The sequence below is a fragment of the Protomyctophum parallelum genome, assembly GCF_964188405.1.
Source record: "Protomyctophum parallelum genome assembly, chromosome: 9".
Lineage (NCBI taxonomy): Eukaryota > Metazoa > Chordata > Actinopteri > Myctophiformes > Myctophidae > Protomyctophum > Protomyctophum parallelum.
In genome coordinates, this window is record NC_139706.1 from 42780393 (window position 1) to 42804976 (window position 24584).

General features: G+C 46.0%; 1 protein-coding gene across 1 annotated transcript in view; it reads right to left on the bottom strand.

Moving 5' to 3' along the window:
* Positions 1-8539: 8539 nt before the first annotated feature.
* The window catches only part of inppl1a (inositol polyphosphate phosphatase-like 1a), a 63195-nt gene continuing 47150 nt past the window's right edge, over positions 8540-24584 (bottom strand). Inside the window, exons 13-27 of the mRNA XM_083773436.1 lie at positions 21356-21473; positions 20668-20764; positions 20145-20283; positions 19317-19416; positions 18710-18798; positions 17540-17621; positions 16718-16807; positions 16463-16576; positions 15539-15715; positions 15039-15194; positions 14368-14452; positions 11708-11794; positions 10324-11155; positions 9376-9512; positions 8540-8641 (exon numbers count right to left, since the gene is read on the bottom strand). Coding sequence (XP_083629562.1) covers positions 8542-8641; positions 9376-9512; positions 10324-11155; positions 11708-11794; positions 14368-14452; positions 15039-15194; positions 15539-15715; positions 16463-16576; positions 16718-16807; positions 17540-17621; positions 18710-18798; positions 19317-19416; positions 20145-20283; positions 20668-20764; positions 21356-21473 — 2403 coding nt within the window. The 3' untranslated portion in view covers positions 8540-8541. The remainder of the gene's footprint in view (positions 8642-9375; positions 9513-10323; positions 11156-11707; positions 11795-14367; positions 14453-15038; positions 15195-15538; positions 15716-16462; positions 16577-16717; positions 16808-17539; positions 17622-18709; positions 18799-19316; positions 19417-20144; positions 20284-20667; positions 20765-21355; positions 21474-24584) is intronic.

Below are 24584 nucleotides of genomic sequence, written 5' to 3' on the forward strand. Positions count from 1 at the left end.
AGCCGCCCACCACCCCCTAAACCCCACCTCTCCAAGGCCGGGGACAGACGGACGGAGGCGAACGTTTCTGTTGTCTGAGTGGTAAAGAGGAGCGGGGAAGAGACATGTTCATTCACGATTATAACCCTGAAGTCGCCGTCATAGTCTCCGTAGTTCAGTGAGGTCCCTGGTTTTGGCCTCTGCTCTCCGATTTAAACAACTGTCACAGTTAAATTCCAGGAAGGCCCTGCTGATGGCATAATGGGACTTTATGGACAGAGTGGATTAAATCAGTGGTTCTCAAACGTTTTCATGTGAAGGACCCCCAAACTGTATTTGTCCACGGACCCCGCCCATTTGAAAAGAGCTTGTGCCAGGGACACCCATTTGTCAAGATTTGTCAGAATTCCTCAAAAATAGAAGATCTACCAGCTCACAACACGCTGCGATGTAACGCATGAGCTTGTAGATCAGCTCTTGTCGAATAGACGATAAATAAGTATAATTATTTAAACTCTTCCCTCATTTAGCTGGTGACCCCTCAAGGACCCCTGGGTTTTACCTGCTGGACCCCACTTTGAGAACCAGTGGATTAAATAAACATGCAACAGACATGGGTACTGTATACCACACCTCACATCTCTAACCCGACATTGATCCTGTTCGCCACCATTCCTCTTCTGACTGAAGCTCTCTGCCGAGCCACCGCCACAAGCCAGTTTGAACGTCGATGACGGCCTCAACTCAGCCCACAACAGAGACGAGAGACGTGAAATGTCTCACTGCATAATTCTAACTCTCTACCTAGTACCTACCGTTCCTTTATCGATGACCTGACAGAAACTGTCCAAAATGAGTGTGGAAATGGATTTTGGGGTGTTGGACATTTTACCATGCAGTGTGTACGTTACTGCCGTAACAACCTTAACGACAAAAACCCAGACAGACGTCCAGCATCCATATGTCCGCCCGTCCGTCCGTCCGTCTCCCCCCTCCACAAACACACAGGTCCACCCATAGTGACAATTGCAGATCCACAGAGTGTCGGTCAGGAATGTTTTAAAGCAGAAATCTAAACACACGCCAGAGGGGAGACAAAACCCACAGTTACCATGCTGCAAGCACAACTTCCTCTAAGCCCCAAAGAGGGACCCAAAATCTGCTTGCCAAGCAGAACAGGGCATCCCCCCAAATCCAATTAGACCTACAAGACCCCTCCCTGAGCTGTCTATTTCCTTTCCCCTGCCATGAATCCTTTATTTACTGTATCAAGTCGTTTTCTATACCCCCCAGGGCTTGCCATGTCCCTGTCCTGTCTGCCCCCGACCCAAATAGTATTCTACACTGTAAAATCCGTAGCGTTAATTTAACTTACAGGCACTTATGGGCACTTAACTTACTGAATGACCCTGACGGGTCTATTTGGTTCTATTTGTACACTCTCACTATTAAGTTATCGTTCAGGATTTAACAGTGTGCCCATGACCATTAAGGTTATTCCTTCCATCCCCATCTCACCCCTTTCTTTCTCCCAATTTACGTAGCTACTAAACAGCGGGCACTTCAGAATAGACGGCAGCAAGTCGTTGGTCTGGGTATTTCTATGATTTGAGGGTTGTAACGGCATGTCCACCTTGTCTTATTTTGTACCCCCCCACCACCACCACACACACACACACACACACAGTTTTTCTGCTGGTAAAATGTCATACTGATCCCGCTGGATTTTTCTGTCACATCATGCCTCTCAAATATACCCCTCACCACCAACTTAAAACTCCACATATAATTTCCCCAGGGATCTACACTACGGGACCGTATACTATTCGCTCTACACTAAATATCTTTCAACCGAAAATAGCCAAACGTATAAGCTCACAATTGTGATCGGCATTGTGAACTTGTGCTGTTTCTGTCAAATGTTTGCCCTCCGGAACATGATTGCCAGGTTTAAAAACTCAAATCTTAACACATCTTATGCCTAATTTATGCAACGACGTAGCATAAATCAGACATTAGTGGTATTATGTATTCATCACTGTTACATCACAGTCAAAACACCTCCCACCCTGTCCCTCTCAACATGCAGTATCTGCCCAGTTCCATCATGGGATGGGTTTAATTATCCCCTGGCTGCGGTGGAAATATCTGTTGGGAATCATGCATGTTACATGGGCTATAACAGAAAAGCAGTGCAGAATAGTTGTTGACAAAATTCCCCAATTCCCTATAGGCTACTTAAAAAGCCATTTTCACGTTGATTTTGTTACAATTGACTCTTGCGCACAACTGTGCAAAAAAAACTATTATAACAAATTTCTACTGCCTTGAACAGTTGCTTGTGTATCATGACGGCCTGTAATTAATGAATTGTGATTTCCTTCCATGAGACTGGAACAAAGAAGAGGTTAAGAGGAGGTTTTTGGGAAGGGCTGGCGGCTGGCCTGGATATCTAATTGAAAAGCAAGGATGTGTATTTATTGATATTTGATTTTTTGTCAGTGACCAACTGACAACTGAGGGAATATCGTTTTTTTTAACTGCAACATAAAATCTTGAGACTTGAAAAAATATTCTGTAATTAGTAATATAAATAGATAGAATTTCTTTCCCTTTTATTTCTTTGACATTGCTTTAATGATTTAATTAATTGGAGAGTGGTCCAGTATGTCCATTACATTATGAACGGAGGAGACCTCTAGAGAATGATAAGTTATAGTAATATCCTGCATATTCAGTCTAATAAAACTACATTATGGAATTTTAATGGTCTGGATTCTTAAACCTCAAGACACCTTTTTAGTATGGCTCTTATAGGTTATCTTGCATCGGTTTTATTTGGTACAAATATATTTAATTTATTCTTTAATGCATTTTATTTACCTCTTTCTAATTTGCTTTATTTTTAATATTTTTCTGTGAAGCGCAGAGTTGAGTTGCACCTGATGTATGAAAAACCCTATAGAAAATAAAGTTTGATTGACCGATTGATACTAACAGTAACCACAAGTGACTTAGGTCAATTGTATCCAAAGCATTCCACATGAATTAGAACGATGAATATTGAATATTTTGTTGAATGAAGAACACTGTCCTTTGTTATCAATCACCAAATTAAAGCTCAGTCAGTGAAATCCGGTCTTAAGGGATTTTTCACATAGGCCTACAGATGAACAAAACTCAGGCTATTTTGTTATGCTTGTAGATCAGCAGCCATGCAATTCCGAGTTCAGTTCAAATGTGATTCTTTTTGGGGTTGTGGCCTGAAAAGGTTCGGAACCCCTGGCCTAAAGGGCTAAATACAATAGCAAAGGGAGAAGCGAACCCAAATGGCTTTGTGTTAACATTGAGCAAACTACAAAGTGGACAAGAAGTGAACCGTAGGCCCAGGCCGTAGCGTAACGGTCTGGGCACCGGACTGGTGATCCAGTCGCGGTGTGCCGCGGGTTCGACTCCCGGACCCGACACGGCCTTTACCGCATGTCATCCCCCCATCTCTCTCCCGTTTCCTGTCAGCCTACTTTCTATCCCTTAAAAAATAAATAAAGGCGTAAGCCGCAAAAAAAATATCTTAAAAAAAAAAAAGAAGTGAACCGTATACTCAACACCTCAGGAGGTGGTGTGAGTATGGTTAACTTCAAAGGGTGTCAGTCGTACAGTACAGGTCTGGTTGGTTTGCTCTATATTATGCTCGGTCAGCTCGGAGTCCACTTCAGGGACTGAAAATGTCCAAGTGTGAAATCGCCCAGACCATCCATGCAGGGCCCTACACTAGTGCATAAGCATTTTTTACTATTTTGAAACACATTTTATAATAGTTCAAAAAGCCGATCTACAATCTCACAACGTGACAATGTAGATCGGCTATTTTAAAATGTTTTCAAAACAGTTAATAAAAATGGCAAAAAAGTTTGGGCATAAGGGGTAAAGCAAGATGGGTCCTCTAGTATTTCTGTCTCTACCGAAGGCTCTGGCCTGACAGCGCGTCGCATGTTCGAGTCCCATTCATGACCTTTGCTGCATGTCTTTCTCCCTCTTTCCTGTTCGTCTTCACTGTAACTATCAATAAAGGCACAAAAGCCAAAGACAAATCTTTTTTTTTTTAAAGAAGAAAAAAAAGTTAGATAATAGATCATGATGATAGAATTGTAAAACTGAGCTATTAGTTTTATTTGGAAAAGATCACATAGTCAACACATTATATTAACTTAACACAACCAAAGGAGTACAAGGTACGAAGACGAGACACACACACAATGTGTACACACACACACACACACGCACACACACACACACACACACACACACACACACCTTTCTACATTTTAAGGCTGTTTGACGCCTGGCTGTTAAAACATAAATGAAACACACAAACAGCTGTGTACAACACACACACACATGACAGCCTGATTTATACTTAGTCGTACGACAGTGTCACACGCCGAAAAACTGCAGATCTACAAGATCTACAAGAATTGGCCGGTGCCAATTTTCAAGTGACATCGTCGTCATATGACATCGTAAGCTGTGAATTAAGCACGAGGAAGGATTGAAGCATGTATTCTGCCTGGATACAACAAAACATGCTTGGAGGAGAGGAGACCATACACCACACACCACATTATCAAAAGTAGCAGATCCACAAGTTCATTATGCGGCACGAAGCAGCGCGTTCCGAGCTTGTAGATCTGTTATTTGCAACCTTGACTTTGAATACGGAAATGTAACAGTTTTTGACCTGACAGAGACAAGACAATAGTTCAACCTTTGGAGAGAAGCACTGCTCTTCCGATCCTCTTGGCTGTGTCTGACAAGCCGGTAATTTACAACCACGAGAAGTCCATGTTTACCATTGTTATTTGTGCTAATAACGCAGATGGCAGTATACATGAGCACAGCAACGATTGATAGGTTCGAACGATGCGCCCGGCAACCAACGCTGCGTGTGAGGGCGCTATGGATGGACATGATATCCAAAACTTTCCTCTGCTGCTGGGTGGTCAGATGGGTGGGCCGCGAACGCTTTTGAGATTTTCAAGTGGGCCCTGGTCGAAAAAAGGTTGAGAACCACTGAATCACAGAGATCTACTGATCTTCTATGAGGGGCACGATGGGGAGAAGATTGAGAACCTACAATGGCCATAATAAAACCTCCAGTACTTTAGTTTAGTAGAAAGAAAAAAAAGAAATGGCACACTGAGATTTTGGCACCTGGAGGTATTGCCATAGGAAATGGCAAGGCAATGAGACGGCACTATTATTAGACAAAAACACCTAAGAAAAAAGAAAAAAAGAAAAGGACAGTCTGGATACAAATATAAACATACAATTCACCTCAGTAACAATACAAGATACATAAATGTTAACAATGAAGTAGAAAATAGATTTTCACTTGAACTGACTGTCCCCCTCCAACCCCTTTCAAACTGAGCATCTACCATTTAGTTTAGTGATCAGCAGCACCACCTGCAGGTTAAATGAGGAACAACAAAAACAATTGTGCCGGCATCCACAGCTTGGAAAAAAAAAAAAACCTTCCTTTACCCAGTCAGTCAATGGCTTTTGTTGATCTTGTTCAATGTGTTTAATTGATAAATGCTAATGAAGAATGTCTTTCTAATTTCCTAAAATAATGTTGTAGTTTAGTTTTTGTCCAGGACACTGACAATGCATTAGTGTTCTGCACTGGAGCCTCAATAGACATCATCTATTAGTTATTCATCTGGTTGGGGACGTATAATATTACCCTTTTAATAGGAAATGTATTCAACTGAGGGCACACATACAATCCTACAATGCGTCACAATGCGACTAAGTCTGCTGTTTTCTCAATAAAAAAATAAATAAAATACTGAAATGCCCAAAATGGGGACACCAGTTTGAAAATGGTTAAGAAGTCAACCTCTACTGGATATTGTGATTAAAACGTATATATAGAATAGGTCATTAATTCCAAGGGAAATATTCACACAAACAAATAACACAGAACAAAAAGAAACATTTTAAATTAATCAGTCAAATATTTTCATGTTCGATATGAGTCATTACTCCATAAACATAAATGTCCAGGCAGAGAACTGAAATGTCAATAGAATCACGTCTTATGAAATGTCTACTTCACTTTGTTATAGCATTCATTGTAGTTTTTCCAGTATTTATAGGCTATAATATCTGCTTGTAAGTTGTTGAACAGTCAACCACTACTGTACCACTGACTGCGCCAGGTACTGATTAATCCTATGTCTCTGCTTACATTTGATTTGAGTCTAATAATTCACTTTACTTACTATTATCATTGATACTACATGTCAGGAAGGGCCATGGCACTTGTGGTGAGAACCATAAGAAAGGCTAGATGACTCACCCACGCTGCTGGCCAATGGAGAGCCACGTCGCTACGTGGCGGCCATCTTACTCCGGTGCAGCTCGCTCACTCATAACATTGTGTCTATGGTGCTTTTTAAATAACCATAACTTGTTCAATTCTCAATCGATTTTCAAACGGTTTGGTTTGTTATAAACGTCTGCATACTATGCTTTTATATGACGTTCATATAAAAAAACATTAAGCAGATAAGCATCCTGAATCATAGCCACGTTGATAACGTTTGTAATAAACCAACCAGTTTGTCTGTCAAGATTTGAGCGAGTTATGAGTATGTTTGTTTGAGCTGCCATAGCACATACTGTACTGTAGCACTGCAGCAAGATGGCCGCCGGGAAAACTACGTCGGAGACTCCGCCTTGAGCCATCCAGCCTTTACATATGTCAATTGTGAGAACACAGGAAGTGTCTCGCAGGTGTCAACAAAGTGTCAGTCGCAGCGTCACAGTGCAGGTCTGGTTGGTTTGCTCCATATTCCCTTTATCATTGAAAAGAATAAACAAACAATAAGTGCCATTTTGAATGACATTGACAGTACACACAGTCACTGTCAGGCACAAACCCATTTATGTCCATCTATTTGTTTATACATGAATGCCTTAAGGTCATTACACACTGGCGAATTAGCGACGCGATGCGAATAAGCGATCTGAAAATGCGAAATATTGCATGTTGCAGTTCGCCTGCGAATCTCTGCAAAATACGACACCAGAGCGAACAAATAAAAGCGAAAACGGTCGCATTTTCGCACATTCGCCACTGATGTGGAAGCTTGCATGGACTTCAATTGTTTTTTTTTAAATGCGAATTATTCGCACGAATATATCGCGTCGCGTGTAATGTGTAATGACCTTGACTTATACTTTGGTGTATGACAGTGTCATAGAAGCGATCTACAGGCTCGTAGATCGGCAATTATTTTGAAAAGTTTAGTTTTATGGTTTTTATAAATATTGAACCAATGAAAAGTATTAACAAAGAGCTTGTGGCTAAACAATAACTGCATCCATTGGAACACGGGTTATTATTTTCCTTTGGACATTCAAGGTTTCCGCCCGACAGCGACGGCACAGGAAATACAAGTTGTGCTCATTTTGCATCCTGATATGACAAGCAATCAGGGCATCGACTCGCTCAGCTGTGTCCTGATGTCACCGTTTCCAGCCGGCCTCCATCACACAAGCAGATCTTCTCCTGTGGTTTAGTTAACGTTTGAACGCTCGTTAAGGAGATGGGCGCGATCCCAACTTTCTGTGGCATTAACGGGAACATTAGCTAGACTTCAGATGTCACGAACAGTCGCTCGTCGCTAAAGATTTAGAACGAGCGGGTGAAAACCATGGAGCGAGATTAAGAATAATAATAATTACAACCTGGTTCGGGCTCTCGTGACAACCAATCCCATCTGCATGCTTCCCAGGACGAATTGAGAGAATAACAAACTGAAAGCATCAGGATCGGAGGGAAGTCGAGAGAGAGCAGGCAGTGAGATTTCCTCTCAGGTGTGGTGTGTGTGTGAGTGCGATTTCTTGCCATCTCTTGACGGCGAACATGTCATTAAATGTCATCTCTGTGCAACGGGGTAGTCACCCTCTTCGTCATGACTATCACGTCGTCTCGCTCTGCGACTGTCTAATTCCTCGAGCTCTTAAAAGCAACCGTCACTGTAGTGATCTGAACAACTGAAATGATTGTCATTTAAATAAAGACAGTCCTCGATGATGACGGCTGCCACCAAAAACAACATACACAATCTGAAGAGCAATAAAAATAATAAAAATGAAAAGAGGAAGTTGATTCAACAAGTGATCCTTGAAGTAGAAAACGGAGTGCAATTTCTCTCAGAAGGCACAGTCTGGCATCAATTGGCACATCCCACAACCCAGCTCAGCACAGTTCAGTTCAGTTTAGCTGGGGATTTTGACCTGTTTTAACCATTTATAAGCCCTAGATACTTCATCATGGCGAAAATAGCTGATCAATAAGCTCACAATGTGTCACAGATGCGACACATTGTGAGCTTGTAGATCTGCTATTTTAGCAAATTCTGAAAAAAGTTTTATAACATTGGGAACGCCAGGGTTAATGTGGTTTTAAGGACTTGGTTGACGACGACGCAAAGATGTTGTGGGACAAGTTGCAGACCACAACCAGGGGCCGGGCGGGGCGGGGGGGCTTTACTTCTGTGGCTGCTGTTGCCGCAGGCTCTCCAGCAGGATGTGCTTGTGGGCGGGGTCTAGGACCCCGGCCTCCTCCAGATCCTCCTCTGTGATGTCACTGAGGGGGGGGGGGGGGGGGGGAAATAGCATGCGATTGGATGAGACGAAAAAAGTAACTATACATCTCGTCTTCTGGCCGCCCCACAGTCGCGCCGAAAACCTCCCGATAAGTAAATGAGACAGAATGGCTGATGCATGCCGAAAGATCGTTAGTTACATGAAGAAGGATGCCGTCTTATTTTGAAAGCCGTTTCTCTAGGAAATGGGGAAACAGGAAGTGTAAAATTGCCATGTAAACAGGTCCCGCGAATGTTATTTCATTAACCAAAAACATGAACTGGCGATCATATCGTTTATAGAAATGAGCCGCAAATCAAGCTTGTCCAAATCCAAAACACAGCCTGGAAGAAGAATCTGAGATCTTAGGATTCTAAATTCCCATAGACAGCATAAGCCAGCGGACATTTCACTTCCGCTTTTTTCCCCCCATCACACCGGAACTGGAGTGTTACGAGCGCGTGCAGTACAGAGTTGTGAAGCGTTATATATATATATAATATATATATATATAGCATATATGTATAACAGACATCCAAAGACTATCTCGGCGACGAGAGCCCAAGTAGGTAAAGGCGCCAAAAGACGATTAGTTAAATAAGACGTCAAATTAGTTAATGAACTGATGAAGTATGAATTTGTGTCTGTCTGTAGACGTGCGTGTGAGTGTGTGTGTGTGTGTGTGTGCGTGCTCGCGCGTGTGTGTGTGTGTGTGTGTGCGCCATGCGTGTGTACCTGAGGAACTCCAGGTCGTCCCAGCCGTTGTGCAGCAGACCCCCCTCATAGCACTCCAGACCCAGTCTCTGCAGCCACTCTCCTACTGAAGACTCCCCCACCGACAGAGAGGAGCTGCTGCTGCCCCACAGCGCCCCCTAGTGCACACATCACAGAACATGAAATACATCACGTCAGTGCTGTTGGGTGGACCAACCCTGTATCTTCTCCGGAAACCGTTACCTTTCGGGAAATGGAGGTAAATCTTCTCTCTTATATGATGAAGTAGTACGACAGTAATTTACATCAACACCCCGTGTAAATGCATCATATGGTTAGGACATCACCGTGGAACACAGCGCCTGGACTCAAACAGTATATTAAAATGTGTACTGTAATTATAGTTACTTTTCTGCCACCATTGAACTCTGGTGCCGTACAGTAGCTACCAGACGGATGCATGGGGCCTTTTCATTTTGAAAGCCCCGAAATTCACCCAAATGAACCAGAAGTAAAAATCGTCCATTACTAATCTGCCGGTCGTAACTTGAAAAGTCATCAGAAGCGTTAATATTGTAACCCCGAGGTACCGATGAATGAAGGGCAATGTGTGTCTCTATGTATGTATTTAATGTATGTCTGTTTAGAGTACGACGCATTGACCCCTGCAGTCAGATGATTGGGGTCGCATTCGGGTCACACACACAGACACATTGACCACCGCAACCAATTACGCACACACACACACACACACACACACACACACACACACACACACACACACACACACACACACACACACACACACACACACACACACACACACACACACACACACACACACACACACACACACACACACACACACACACACACACACACACACACACACACACACACACACACACACACACACACAAAACCCAAAGTGGCTTCTAATGAGCAGACTTTGGCGCCACTGGCCCTCACCTCTTCGGGGAGGTCCTCAGCGATGCTCTCCGTGATGGGGTTTCGCGGGGGGAAGGTGCGGCAGGCGTCCAGGCCCAGGCCCAGCCCCAGCCCCCCTAAACCGCCCTGGCTCCTGAGGAGGGGCGGGGCCGAGGGGGCGCGGGGGGGCTGCGGCCCTCCTGAGAACTCGCTCTCGCTCAACGTCTTGGCCATCTGCAGCACCGAGCACGACTGGTCGTCCAGCGCCCCGCCACCCCCGGCCCCTCCTCCTCCGGCCCCTCCCCCCCGCCGGAATCCCTCCCCCAGGGCGGGGAACGGCGTGCCGACGGCTGAGGCGTTGGCCGCCGGGATCCTGACCTCCGCCAGGTCCGGGTACAGGGGGCGGGTTTTGGGGAAGGGCGAGGCGTCGGCAGCCGCCGCCACGGGGGTGGCGACCGCCATCTCCAGGGCCCCTTTGGGGAGCGGGGGAGGGGGGAAGTCGGGCGGCGGGCGGTTCAGCGTGCTCCCGACGGCGCCTCCTCCACCTCCTCCTCCTTGCGCGCTGGGCGCAGTGCAGCCGTCGTCCTCCGAGGACCCCTCCTCGCTGATGGTGCGCACGGCATGCCCCGCCGCGTGCCGGCGCGGGTGGGACGGCCCCGACGGAGGTTTGTTCCGTGCCCCGGCCCCGGCCGACGGAGGGGGAGGGGCTTTGGCTGCCGGGGCAGTGGCGGAGGAAGGAGACAGCGATGGGAGGAGCTCCGGCGACATGGCGGCCGCCGATTGGTTGGGGACCCCTTCCAGGATGTAGTAGGCGGGGTTGTTGTAGCTGTTCTTGCAGACGGATGGATCGCCGTCCGAAGGCTCCTGTTTAGACCTGAACACAAACACATGCATGTCAATACAGAGTCAGATGGCCATGGACTGTTACTCTAGATCAGGGGGCTATGGGGCTGCAACGAACCCCTTTACAGAGAGAGATGAAAAAGCAGGGACCCCTGTCACATATTTGATTCACATTAAATGTGTTTCCAGTCATTTACAGGCTCAATTCTTTGGCTCGGTACTTGGTTTGCTTTTTTCCCCCTTGTACAGTAAACCTCTTTAAATAGCAGATCTTCAAGCTCATAACTCGTAGATCTGCTATTTCTGGCTAATGTTCCCCCCAGAATAGGGATGTGATGGTTGAAGTGGTTAATGTAAGTCGCTATCACACAGAGTTATTCGAGCAAATTGCTCGATATTATCTTTGCATAATCGCTCCCCCTGTTGTACCCGTATAGGTAATCAACACTTTTGTGTGGTTGTATCTATGCACTGCATGTGTGTACTTTGTTGGTACATGTAAGTGCATTTGGTGTGTCCTCTATGCGTTGTGTGTGTACATTGCGAGTTTGTCAGTAAATGCGTGTGTATGCGTTGTGCGTACCTTGTGACAGTCTCGTCCTTGCCACTCCTCTCTCCTTCCTCACTGAGTTTCCCAAGTTCCCCAAGAGGCTTACGGCCCAGAGACGGCCTAGACAATCACAACATATCAATGTGGAAAATCATTTAGTCATCTAACAGTACACTGATTCCCAAACAGTGGGTCGCGGACACATTTTTATGTGGCACAAGTAAATATCCCTAAATATATTTTTTCAACCCTACATTTAGTTTTTAAACATTTGTTTTCTAACTTGTGCAATGACTTAGTTTTTTCCGCTCCAACATGTGGCTTTGTGTGTAAAAAAAAAAAGGCAGATCTACATTTTAGACTTTGTTGCTTCACAAAAAACATTTTGGCAGTGACAATAAAACATCTCTTTAGGCTTAGGGGGTTGGGCATATAACTAAGGGTTTCTGTCTGTTGTATAGTAAGCCGTGCACCAAACTGCATCAAGTGCAAACATCAAACACAATGTTATTGATAAACTGTAAAACAGGAATGATTTAAAAATATGTGACCGGGGACAGTGGTTTAATAGATACTTGTCTCCACCCCTAGATACTTGCATAAACACTCCCCCATCCACTAAGCACTCCCCCTAATAGGTTAGCTGTCAACTGCACAGAATGACTTGAGTGGACACAAGAAGAATACATAACTAAAACTACTTGCAGCTAACACTGCTTACTACTGCTTTTTTTAGACCCATGCTTTTAATTGCTAAATTAAAAAATGCTGTATGTTTACATTACATTATTAATATGTACAAAGGTACCTTTTTTCCCCTAAATGCATGGCTTGAATCAGCCGTGCACTGATGTGAAAGAGTTAATTTACAATTTACAATTTAGGCATTTAGCAGACGCTCTTAATCCAGAGCGACTTACATTTAAGCAAGAACAAAAGCATGGGAATACATCACATAAAAGCATTTATCAATATCATGAAACATGCGTAAGCTAAGAAAGTAACAGTGGAATATCTATATAATGAAACTATACATACACTATACATATAAACTATACATATTTACTACTATGCTATACATATGTACTATGGCGTGCTATAACTATATACAATACAATTATAGTGCTGTCTACATAACATGCTATAACCCTACCAACAGAAAGTCAGGGGAAAAAATACCTTAGACGTTTGTTAAAAGTTTCCACTTTTAAGAAGATCACACCAGGATTTGTACTACACTATTGTCGTCACATTCAATATTTGAGCTGTTCTTCTAACAACAACATCAAATTATATAAAAGACGGATTTCACCGCGACGCGCGATCACGCATGGATGTCATGGATTGATCAAATTATATAAAAGACGGATTTCACCGCGATGCGCGATCACGCGCGATGTTATTCAATCATGTATTGATCATCAGGCAGCTGCATCCAACAGTAATAAAGTTACAAAGATTAAAACACAGTGCTAAACATGCACATGTGTGCACAGAAATAAAGGGCAGAAGAATGGATTCACAACTAAGACAATCTCGTCAGAACGCGTGTGGTGTGGAGACCACAAACAAACATAAAACTGGCAGCAACTTTTTTTTTCTTCAGTGGACGACGAAGGGCAAATCAGTTAATTTATACTTTTATTACAATATCCAACAGCATCATATCAAGTTAACAATAATGATGATGTTGTGTTGTGTTTACTATTGTCACGGAAACACACTGCACTTACTGTAACTGGAGAACAAAGATAGCTACGGCCAATCGAAACGACTCTATGTAAATACGTGCAGGAATGTTCACACCCCCAAAATACGGCAAATAATCTGTAATTACAGAGACATTTTTGCAATGTAAATACAACGACTTAATGACACAAACGACTTTCTGATGGAATAAAAACATTCTTTAACATTCAAACTGTGTTAATGTGGCTAAAAACGAAAACCACAAAAAAAAAAGAAGCTAAGTCTATTGTAAAGCTTCAATAGTGCTAGCCATGATTCATGACTCTCGTATTCATACGAGAGTCATGACGCAACTTCACCCTGGTTTTTGCGAACGCTACATTTACAAATAATTAAAATATATAAACATTCGCATTTCAAATATAAAGTACTCACAAAGTGTCCCACGGGTGTTAGTTAGTAGCAGCGCCAGAGATTAGAATTTCTGCATCCCGCGTTGTTTAATAAAAAGCATTTTTATCCGAGGTGTTATTTTGCCATTGGCTTTCAACTACGCGCCCCTATCGGTCGGGAGGAGGGTGGCACTCGGTGTGTTCGATATAGGTAGGCTGACCGCCCTGCCAATACAGACTAATAGGCGAGTGCGCTCCCGGTGTGCAACTGTGGATTTCCCAAACGAACCCCGTTTGAAAAAAGTAGCCGGGAAGCTCGGACAAAAATGCTTTTTATTAAACAACGCGGGACGCAGCAATTCTAATCGCTGGCGCTGCTACTAACTAACACCCGTGGGACACTTTGTGAGTACTTTATATTTGAAATCTGAATGTTTATATTATACGGAAATCTTGTAAATGCAGCGAGCGCAAAAAACAGGGCAAAGTTACTGACGACTGTCATGATAATCATCATGGCAGTCATGTTCCAGGGCTACAATAGTGCCGACTTGTGGTTGAAAATACTGGGAGCGGTCACATATATTATATAAAACAGGACGGTATACTGACTTGACATATTCATGTCCGGTTCTAGGAAGCATGGTGCTCTTCCCCTTGGGACCCCCGGTCTCATCTTTGTCCACGCTGATCCACTCTGTAGCACAACAACACACAGCATTATAACCTACACCGTTCACTGAATGTAGGACAGTCATTATGACGTTTGTCCACAATAACACTACATGTTTAGGGCAGTGGTGCTGATACATTCTGCTGTAGCAGAATCTGTCTTGAGGGATTAACCCCCAACTGCTCCTGATGACCAGATTGGTGCCTCGCATGGTTTCCTCTGCCATTTGGTGTGTGAATTAAGAATGCCAATGTTCCCAATGGATCCAATGCGGTTATTATTTAGTCACAACTAACTGAAAAATAGCTGATTATAAAAACCAGACACACTTAAACCTTCACTTTACAGACACACTGGCAGACAGACAGACACACTGGCAGACAGACAGACACACTGGCAGACAGACAGACACACTGGCTGGCAGACAGACAGACACACTGGCAGACAGACAGACACACTGGCAGACAGACAGACACACACACTGGCAGACAGACAGACACACTGGCAGACAGACAGACACACTGGCAGACAGACAGACACACTGGCAGACAGACAGACACACTGGCAGACAGACAGACACACTGGCAGACAGACAGACAGAGACAGTTACCATAGAGCCGCTCCCTGGTTCCCATCCTCTCCGAGGGGACTCTGACCCTCATGGAGCCCCGGATGTTGCCCGTTTCCTCCCCGCGGTGGGACAGGTACGTGTGGAACTGTTGAGCTGTGCTGCCTATCATGGACTTCAGAGCCAACACACACTCTCCTAGACTCACACACACACACACACACACACACACACACACACACACACACACACACACACACACACAGTGTAAATACAATTCTCTGTTCATACAGAAAGACGCACGTACGGCAAACAAATCCTTTAAGAATTTGCATTGTGTGAAGGTTTCACCCTAGCTTGAATTAGTGCCACAACTAGTGCCGCAATTAATTCACAACATAAAATTATGCTTAAATGCCTTCTTAAAGAGCAAAATAATGCTTAATGTTATTACAATCTTGAAAGTGCTTAACATATTTAATACAATCACATACATATACACAAACCATAGGACACACACACACACACACACACACACACACCATAGGACTCGTATCCGTCCAGAGACTTGACGGTCAGCAGTAGGTGTTGGTCCTGCAGATACTCTATCTCAGAGAGGAGGGGCTTCAGGGTGGTCAGCTGCTTGCTGGACCAGCCCACGCGCAGGAAGTTGATGTTGTCGCTGCTCTGGCAGTCATTCTCGTAGCTCTTCTTGAACTCTGACCGACGGAAATGGACGGATTAATTTTTGAGTCCAATGACCTGAGCAATGTCTGTCCCTGTCTATGTCTGTATGTCCCTATGTATGTTTAGGGTACCAACAGGTGACAAAGTGGTGCTGTTGAGCTTCACAATGTGCACAGGTGCATGATGGGAAGCTGAGTTTTAGTGTAACAGTACAGAACAGACTACCAGATGCAATAGCATTTGTCCAAGTGTCACTGTTGCACCACTCACGTTTTTATGATTTTTTGAGTGGTGCAACCATTCCTAGAACCAGCAATGTCCGTCTATCCGTCCGTCCCCAATGTATGTTTAGGGGCGCTGTTGCACCACTCACTTCAGACCGGTCTGATTAAAGGACCAAGCAGTCCTGAAAGGACTTGTGGAAATCGGTTTTCGCGAAATTTGGAAATATGGTAGAGGGCCATGCCAAACGGCCAGGATGGAAAGCCCACAACTATTGGGCAAAGGGAGGCGCTATAGCATTGAAATTGAATATTGAATAGAAATCCACAGAAACACTTTTTTTCAAAAATTGAAAAACAAATTGTCAATCGACAAGTCCACAACACGTTGCAATGGGGCACGTTGTATTCTTGTAGATCGGTGTGTTTTTGCCCAGCAGCAACGATATGGTAGTTAATGTACAACAAGTATATCCCTCCTGTTGCTTTTACTCCATTTGGACCTGTGTGTAAGTATTTGCGTGTGTGAGTGTGTGTGTGACTGTGTGTGCATCTCACCCTCCAGACAAGTGGAGTAGAACTCAATGAAGAACTTGGTTCTGCTGGCCGTCTTCACAATGGCCTCGATGCTCTCAAACTCTATGTAGGCCTGTTCTGAAGACTTAGGCAGACCTATGGAGACAGAGAGAGAGAGAGAGAGAGAGAGAGAGAGAGAGAGAGAGAGAGAGAGAGAGAGAGAGAGCAGGGTAATGAGTGGAAAACTGGAAAACAAGATCGATCAAACCAGTGGGCGGAAAGTAACGTCCACTCTACCTTTTTTGGAGACAAACTGGGAGGTCACGCCCACCTCGTAGGTCGCAAACACGGGGGAATGATCGCTGGTCACGATGTCATCAGTACAGCCTGCCGGAGCGACAAACACAACACCACGTCATCCGTTAGTCCAGCGTGACAAATCAATCAGACATCTCTACCCACCCGCTAAATTCAGTGCAGGGGCAGAAAATGGTCGGAAACCGTTTGGAAATGCAAAAGAAGATTGCATTGCAGAGGGATGGCATCAGGATTGGATTTCAAAGCAGTGGGGTGGATTTGTTAGGGGCTGTTCTAGCTGCTGTTCAGACGTATCTGTAGGTGGAGACCTCCAGTCATCTGGTGAGTAGGCTATATCGTCGCTGTCGGGCAGAAACCTCTCATCTCCATATTCAAAGTTTTGTGTTTTTTTTTATAAATTAACGCCCTACTTGATCATAGTACTGTACAGCATCACACAAAAAATGTCAAAAGTAGCAGATTCGCAAGCTCAAAGCGCGGCACGAAGCATCGCATTTTTTAATCCTGAAAAGTAACAGTTTTGCAACACACTTTTCTCTGCTTTATTAATGAACCAACATTTCAGCTACAAAGGGACCTTCATCAGGTCCTAATGTGACCAAAACATTGGCACATTAATAAAGCAAAAGAAAGAGTATATATATAGGTTTTCTGGTATGAGTATGCCATCTGTGTACAACCAGAACACAAACAAACCCTGTCCTGCCGATCCTACACTGCAAAAACCTTGGTGTTCATTTAACTCTTAGGATTCTGCAGTGTGTCCCGTCCGTCAACGGTTCCCATGCCGAGTGGTCTCACCGTAGGAGTTGCACACGATGTGGGTCTCCGGGTAGGACTTCCACAAGATCCTGTCACACCAGGAAGGAACGTTGGTCCTCATCTGGGACACAGAGACAGAGAGAGAGAGCCTTGTTATCAGGACTTCAAAATCCATTAAATTAACCAGAACAAATCAGACATGTTCCTTAACTTCCTTGAATGGAACAGACTGTGTGGATTTAAGTTGCAATATTTTGACTTTCTGTTCCTCACAACAGAGAGGACATAACAACCCTGATGTCATGGCAATCTGGAGCAAAAGTCAATTCTAATCTCTGTGAATATTGTTGTAGTTTTGCATTTGTCATTGTATATTTGCACACACATTACATTTGTATGCATGTGCCTGTCCTTCGTATATGTCGAGTACCTTTCATCCACTAGACTTCAGGTGAATTGAAGACTTAAGGGAGAACAGTGACGAGTGTGCGGATGAGTGATTATCCACAACCCTGCAAGCAGCCACGTTATCAGCCCATTTTGCCAGGGTTGCCAAGTATGCCTATTATAAGCAGCTTTGGGAGTTGTGGGTTGCTAGGGAGGTCCTCGACGCATGTCCCACTGGGAGGAGACCCCGGGGCAGACCAAGGCGCAGTTGGAGGAAATACATCGACTCTCTGGCCTTGGAACGTCTCGGAATCCCCCAGGAGGAAGTCACTAATGTTGCTCGGGAGAGGGAAGTCTGGAGCTCTCTGGTGGAGCTGTTGCCCCCGCGACCCGACTACGGATAAGCGGTTGAAGATGGATGGATGGAGGGTTGCGTATTCTGGGGTGTGTTTCTATAGTGTAGTTGCTTATCACAAATCTTGAGGTCACTGGCACAGATGGGGGTCCGTGGGCAAATGCTAACCTGGGGGGTCATACATTTACATAATAAAAAAAGATAATGTTTGGGAAGCACTGCTCTATAACGACATTAAGACAATACAATGTATTGATTGACCAGCTGCCCTAGTCGCTTATTATTTTAGGCTTATTTTCATAGACCCGGTTGCTTGTTTCTCTCACAAAATCTGACAACACAGACGGGCACGCGTTCCCAACAGGTCTTCGTTATGTGTAGTGTGTGTGTGTGTGTGTGTGTGTGTGTGTGTGTGTGTGTGTGTGTGTGTGCGTGGGTGTGTGTAGTGTGTAGGACTTCATTCGTACCCCTGTGGCTTTCTGTTTCTGCCAGACATACGTGTCCCTGGAGCCGCGCTCATAGCGGTAGGTGGGTGGGTATGAGATCTCGTCCTCCGCTGCATGCACACACACACACACACACACACACACACACACACACACACACACACACACACACACACACACACACACACACACACACACACACACACACACACACACACACACACACACACACACACACACACACACACACACACACACACAGGCATACAGAGGATAATTAAAACATTATTATGATTGCAGAAATGTTCTTATACGCAGAGATGGAAGCTCGTACACTGTCAGAATCATTATTACACAAGTCAATGTGGACAATCTCCCACGTTTCATCATTAACCGCACTTGTCTTAAACCATAAACTATTTTGTTGACTTGGGTACATTGCAGAAGAAGCAAAGATCATAGTTATGGCTTTTGGCTGCTGACAGTTAAACTGTACACACACTAGCACCCATCTGTGCACACAGCACCCTCTGCTGGTTAATGTTCTGTGTAAAAAACATTTATGCTGTGGGTTCTCATCAGGTTGTCAGCCCTGTGGAGTCATGGAGGTTCATGCAGGTGTACCAACCAAAGCGCAAGAAGATCTTGTTCTTCTCTCTCTCCAAGTTCAACTGATCCACCTTCAGCAACGGTTCAAACTCCTTCCTGTTGATGTAGTTCAGAATCTCCTATACACACAGAAGATGTTCCCATTACATTCCAATGACATGCCATTGTTATGCCAATTCCTGGCTGATTCCCAGTGAATTCTAGCCCCTTGTCATTCTCTCTCTCTCTGTGTGTGTGTGTGTGTGTTACCTGTATGTCCATATCCAGCCTATAGTTGAGGTCTCCCAGCCAGAACAGGTGTGTGTGTGTGTGTGTGTGTGTGTGTGTCTGTGTGTGCACGTGCGTACCTGTATGTCCATATCCAGCCTATAGTTGAGGTCTCCCAGCCAGAACAGGTGTGTGTGTGTATGTGTGTGTGTGTGTGTGTGTGTGTGTGTGTGTGCACGTGCGTACCTGTATGTCCATATCCAGCCTATAGTTGAGGTCTCCCAGCCAGAACAGGTGTGCGTGTGTATGTGTGTGTGTGTGTGTGTGTGTGTGTGTGTGTGTGTGTGTGCACGTGCGTACCTGTATGTCCATATCCAGCCTATAGTTGAGGTCTCCCAGCCAGAACAGGTGTGTGTGTGTGTGTGTGTGTGTGTGTGTGTGTGTGTGTGTGTGTGTGTGTATGTGTGTGTGTGTGTGTGTGTGTGTGTGTGTGTGTGTGTGTGTGTGTGTGTGTGTGTACGTGCGTACCTGTATGTCCATATCCAGCCTATAGTTGAGGTCTCCCAGCCAGAACAGGTGTGTGTGTGTGTGTGTGTGTGTGTGTGTGTGTATGTGTGTGTGTGTGTGTGCACGTGCGTACCTGTATGTCCATATCCAGCCTATAGTTGAGGTCTCCCAGCCAGAACAGGTGTGTGAAGCGCAGTGAGATATCAAAGGAGCTGAGCTGCTTGTCGCCTAGCGACAGCAGACGCAGGATGTCCAGATAGTTCTGGTTCCTCCTGCAAGGGGCCAAGGGTCACAGCAAGGGTTAACCCATTCTGACCTGAGATCAGATTCATACGAGGTTTTCCACTGGACACACACTGGTCTGATGAACCCATTCTGACCTGAGATCAGATTCTAGAAATGTCAGTCGTTCTTCGATTTTTCAAAAAATAGCAGACCTACAAGCTCGTATCGCGCCACTCGGTGGCGCGATATGAGCTTGTAGATCTGCTATTTTTCAATAGCTAAAGCATGACATGATGCCGACACCAAAATGGGTGCCCGGTCAGAATGGGTTAACTCACTGAGCACTTTGTTGTGTAGAGGTCAATCTGTGTGTGTGTGTGCGTGCGCATGTGCGTGTGTGCGTGCGCATGTGCGTGTGTGCGTGCGTATACCTGGCGATCTTCTCATTGCCTGACGTCAGGTGACAGTTGACGAAGCCAAAAGACGTTCCATTGAACATGAAGGACACGCCCACCGCCCCTTTGTTACCTAGGAAACCACCCACAACACAATGTTGACACAAAAAAGCAGACCAAGGCGTCAATCCATTTATAATAATCACACCTGTGTGAAGTGAAGGGCGCTCTTATTGCGAACGCAGTGAGCCACTTACTATGACAGCAGGGGCTGAGTGTCTGTGTGTGTGTGTGTCACGCTGTGTGGTGTCACGCTGTTACACCACCGGCCCGCCACCAGAGGGCGCAGCTGTGGCACGCACGCACGCACACACACACACACACACACACACACAGGGCGCAGCTGTAGCACACACACACACAACCACACACACACGAGCTGCGTTCGCTTCACGCGTTTGCGCGTCTTACTTGTCATTGTACATCAGACACATATTTGTCATTGGCGCGCGTGTGTGTGTGTGTGTGTGTCACAGTACGATTGGAGAATCAGTCAGATTTAAGTTGCAAACGATGAAAACAGAGTGCTCTGCTCACAGCTGACAACAAAACAAAATACACTCAGCTAGAAGTAACGCTGCCTCCCTTTGAAGTGGTCCGGAAATTTCGAATTAAAATAAATAACACCCCGCTCATCATTAATTGTTCTTTGTTATTTTCTTACCCAGTGTGTTGGCGATGCCAGTCTTGACACTGGATACGCCCACGTGGCTGATGCGGTTCTCATGCTCTGGTTTGACCAGCACAGCGATCTTGATGTTCCACAGGGTCTGCACGGCTATCTGGAACCAAGAACAAAGCCAAAGAGAGACAGTCACATCACACCATCTTCCCCTAGACGACCCATGAGAGAGACAGTCACATCACACCATCTTCCCCTAGACGACCCATGAGAGAGACAGTCACATCACACCATCTTCCCCTAGACGACCCATGAGAGAGACAGTCACATCACACCATCTTCCCCTAGACGACCCATGAGAGAGACAGTCACATCACACCATCTTCCCCCTAGACGACCCATGAGAGAGACAGTCACATCACACCATCTTCCCCCTAGACGACCCATGAGAGAGACAGTCACATCACACCATCTTCCCCCTAGACGACCCATGAGAGAGACAGTCACATCACACCATCTTCCCCTAGACGACCCATGAGAGAGACAGTCACATCACACCATCTTCCCCCTAGACGACCCATGAGAGAGACAGTCACATCACACCATCTTCCCCCTAGACGACCCATCAGAGAGACAGTCACATCACACCATCTTCCCCTAGACGACCCATGAGAGAGACAGTCACATCACACCATCTTCCCCTGCCCGACCCATGAGAGAGACAGTCACATCACACCATCTTCCCCCTAGACGACCCATGAGAGAGACAGTCACATCACACCATCTTCCCCCTAGACGACCCATGAGAGAGACAGTCACATCACACCATCTTCCCCTAGACGACCCATGAGAGAGACAGTCACATCACACCATCTTCCCCTAGACGACCCATGAGAGAGACAGTCACATCACACCATCTTCTCCTGCCCGACCCATGAGAGAGACAGTCACATCACACCATCTTCCCCCTAGACGACCCATGAGAGAGACAGTCACATCACACCATCTTCCCCCTAGACGACCCATGAGAGAGACAGTCACATCACACCATCTTCCCCTAGACGACCCATGAGAGAGACAGTCACATCACACCATCTTCCCCCTAGACGACGCATGAGAGAGACAGTCACATCACACCATCTTCCCCTAGACGACCCATGAGAGAGACAGTCACATCACACCATCTTCCCCCAGACGACCCATGAGAGAGACAGTCACATCACACCATCTTCCCCCTAGACGACCCATGAGAGAGACAGTCACATCACACCATCTTCCCCCTAGACGACCCATGAGAGAGACAGTCACATCACACCATCTTCCCCCTAGACGACCCATGAGAGAGACAGTCACATCACACCATCTTCCCCTAGACGACCCATGAGAGAGACAGTCACATCACACCATCTTCCCCCTAGACGACCCATGAGAGAGACAGTCACATCACACCATCTTCCCCTAGACGACCCATTAGAGAGACAGTCACATCACACCATCTTCCCCCTAGACGACCCATTAGAGAGACAGTCACATCACACCATCTTCCCCCTAGACGACCCATGAGAGAGACAGTCACATCACACCATCTTCCCCCTAGACGACCCATGAGAGAGACAGTCACATCACACCATCTTCCCCCTAGACGACCCATGAGAGAGACAGTCACATCACACCATCTTCCCCCTAGACGACCCATGAGAGAGACAGTCACATCACACCATCTTCCCCTGCCCGACCCATGAGAGAGACAGTCACATCACACCATCTTCCCCTAGACGACCCATGAGAGAGACAGTCACATCACACCATCTTCCCCCTAGACGACCCATGAGAGAGACAGTCACATCACACCATCTTCCCCTAGACGACCCATGAGAGAGACAGTCACATCACACCATCTTCCCCCTAGACGACCCATGAGAGAGACAGTCACATCACACCATCTTCCCCTAGACGACCCATGAGAGAGACAGTCACATCACACCATCTTCCCCCTAGACGACCCATGAGAGAGACAGTCACATCACACCATCTTCCCCTAGACGACCCATGAGAGAGACAGTCACATCACACCATCTTCCCCCTAGACGACCCATGAGAGAGACAGTCACATCACACCATCTTCCCCCTAGACGACCCATGAGAGAGACAGTCACATCACACCATCTTCCCCCTAGACGACCCATGAGAGAGACAGTCACATCACACCATCTTCCCCTAGACGACCCATGAGAGAGACAGTCACATCACACCATCTTCCCCCTAGACGACCCATGAGAGAGACAGTCACATCACACCATCTTCCCCCTAGACGACCCATGAGAGAGACAGTCACATCACACCATCTTCCCCTAGACGACCCATGAGAGAGACAGTCACATCACACCATCTTCCCCCTAGACGACCCATGAGAGAGACAGTCACATCACACCATCTTCCCCCTAGACGACCCATGAGAGAGACAGTCACATCACACCATCTTCCCCTAGACGACCCATGAGAGAGACAGTCACATCACACCATCTTCCCCCAAGACGACCCATGAGAGAGACAGTCACATCACACCATCTTCCCCTAGACGACCCATGAGAGAGACAGTCACATCACACCATCTTCCCCCTAGACGACCCATGAGAGAGACAGTCACATCACACCATCTTCCCCTAGCCGACCCATGAGAGAGACAGTCACATCACACCATCTTCCCCTAGACGACCCATGAGAGAGACAGTCACATCACACCATCTTCCCCTAGACGACCCATGAGAGAGACAGTCACATCACACCATCTTCCCCTAGCCGACCCATGAGAGACAGTCACATCACACCATCTTCCCCTAGACGACCCATGAGAGAGACAGTCACATCACACCATCTTCCCCTAGACGACCCATGAGAGAGACAGTCACATCACACCATCTTCCCCCTAGACGACCCATGAGAGAGACAGTCACATCACACCATCTTCCCCTAGACGACCCATGAGAGAGACAGTCACATCACACCATCTTCCCCCTAGACGACCCATGAGAGAGACAGTCACATCACACCATCTTCCCCTGCCCGACCCATGAGAGAGACAGTCACATCACACCATCTTCCCCTGCCCGACCCATGAGAGAGACAGTCACATCACACCATCTTCCCCTAGACGACCCATGAGAGAGACAGTCACATCACACCATCTTCCCCTAGACGACCCATGAGAGAGACAGTCACATCACACCATCTTCCCCCTAGACGACCCATGAGAGAGACAGTCACATCACAC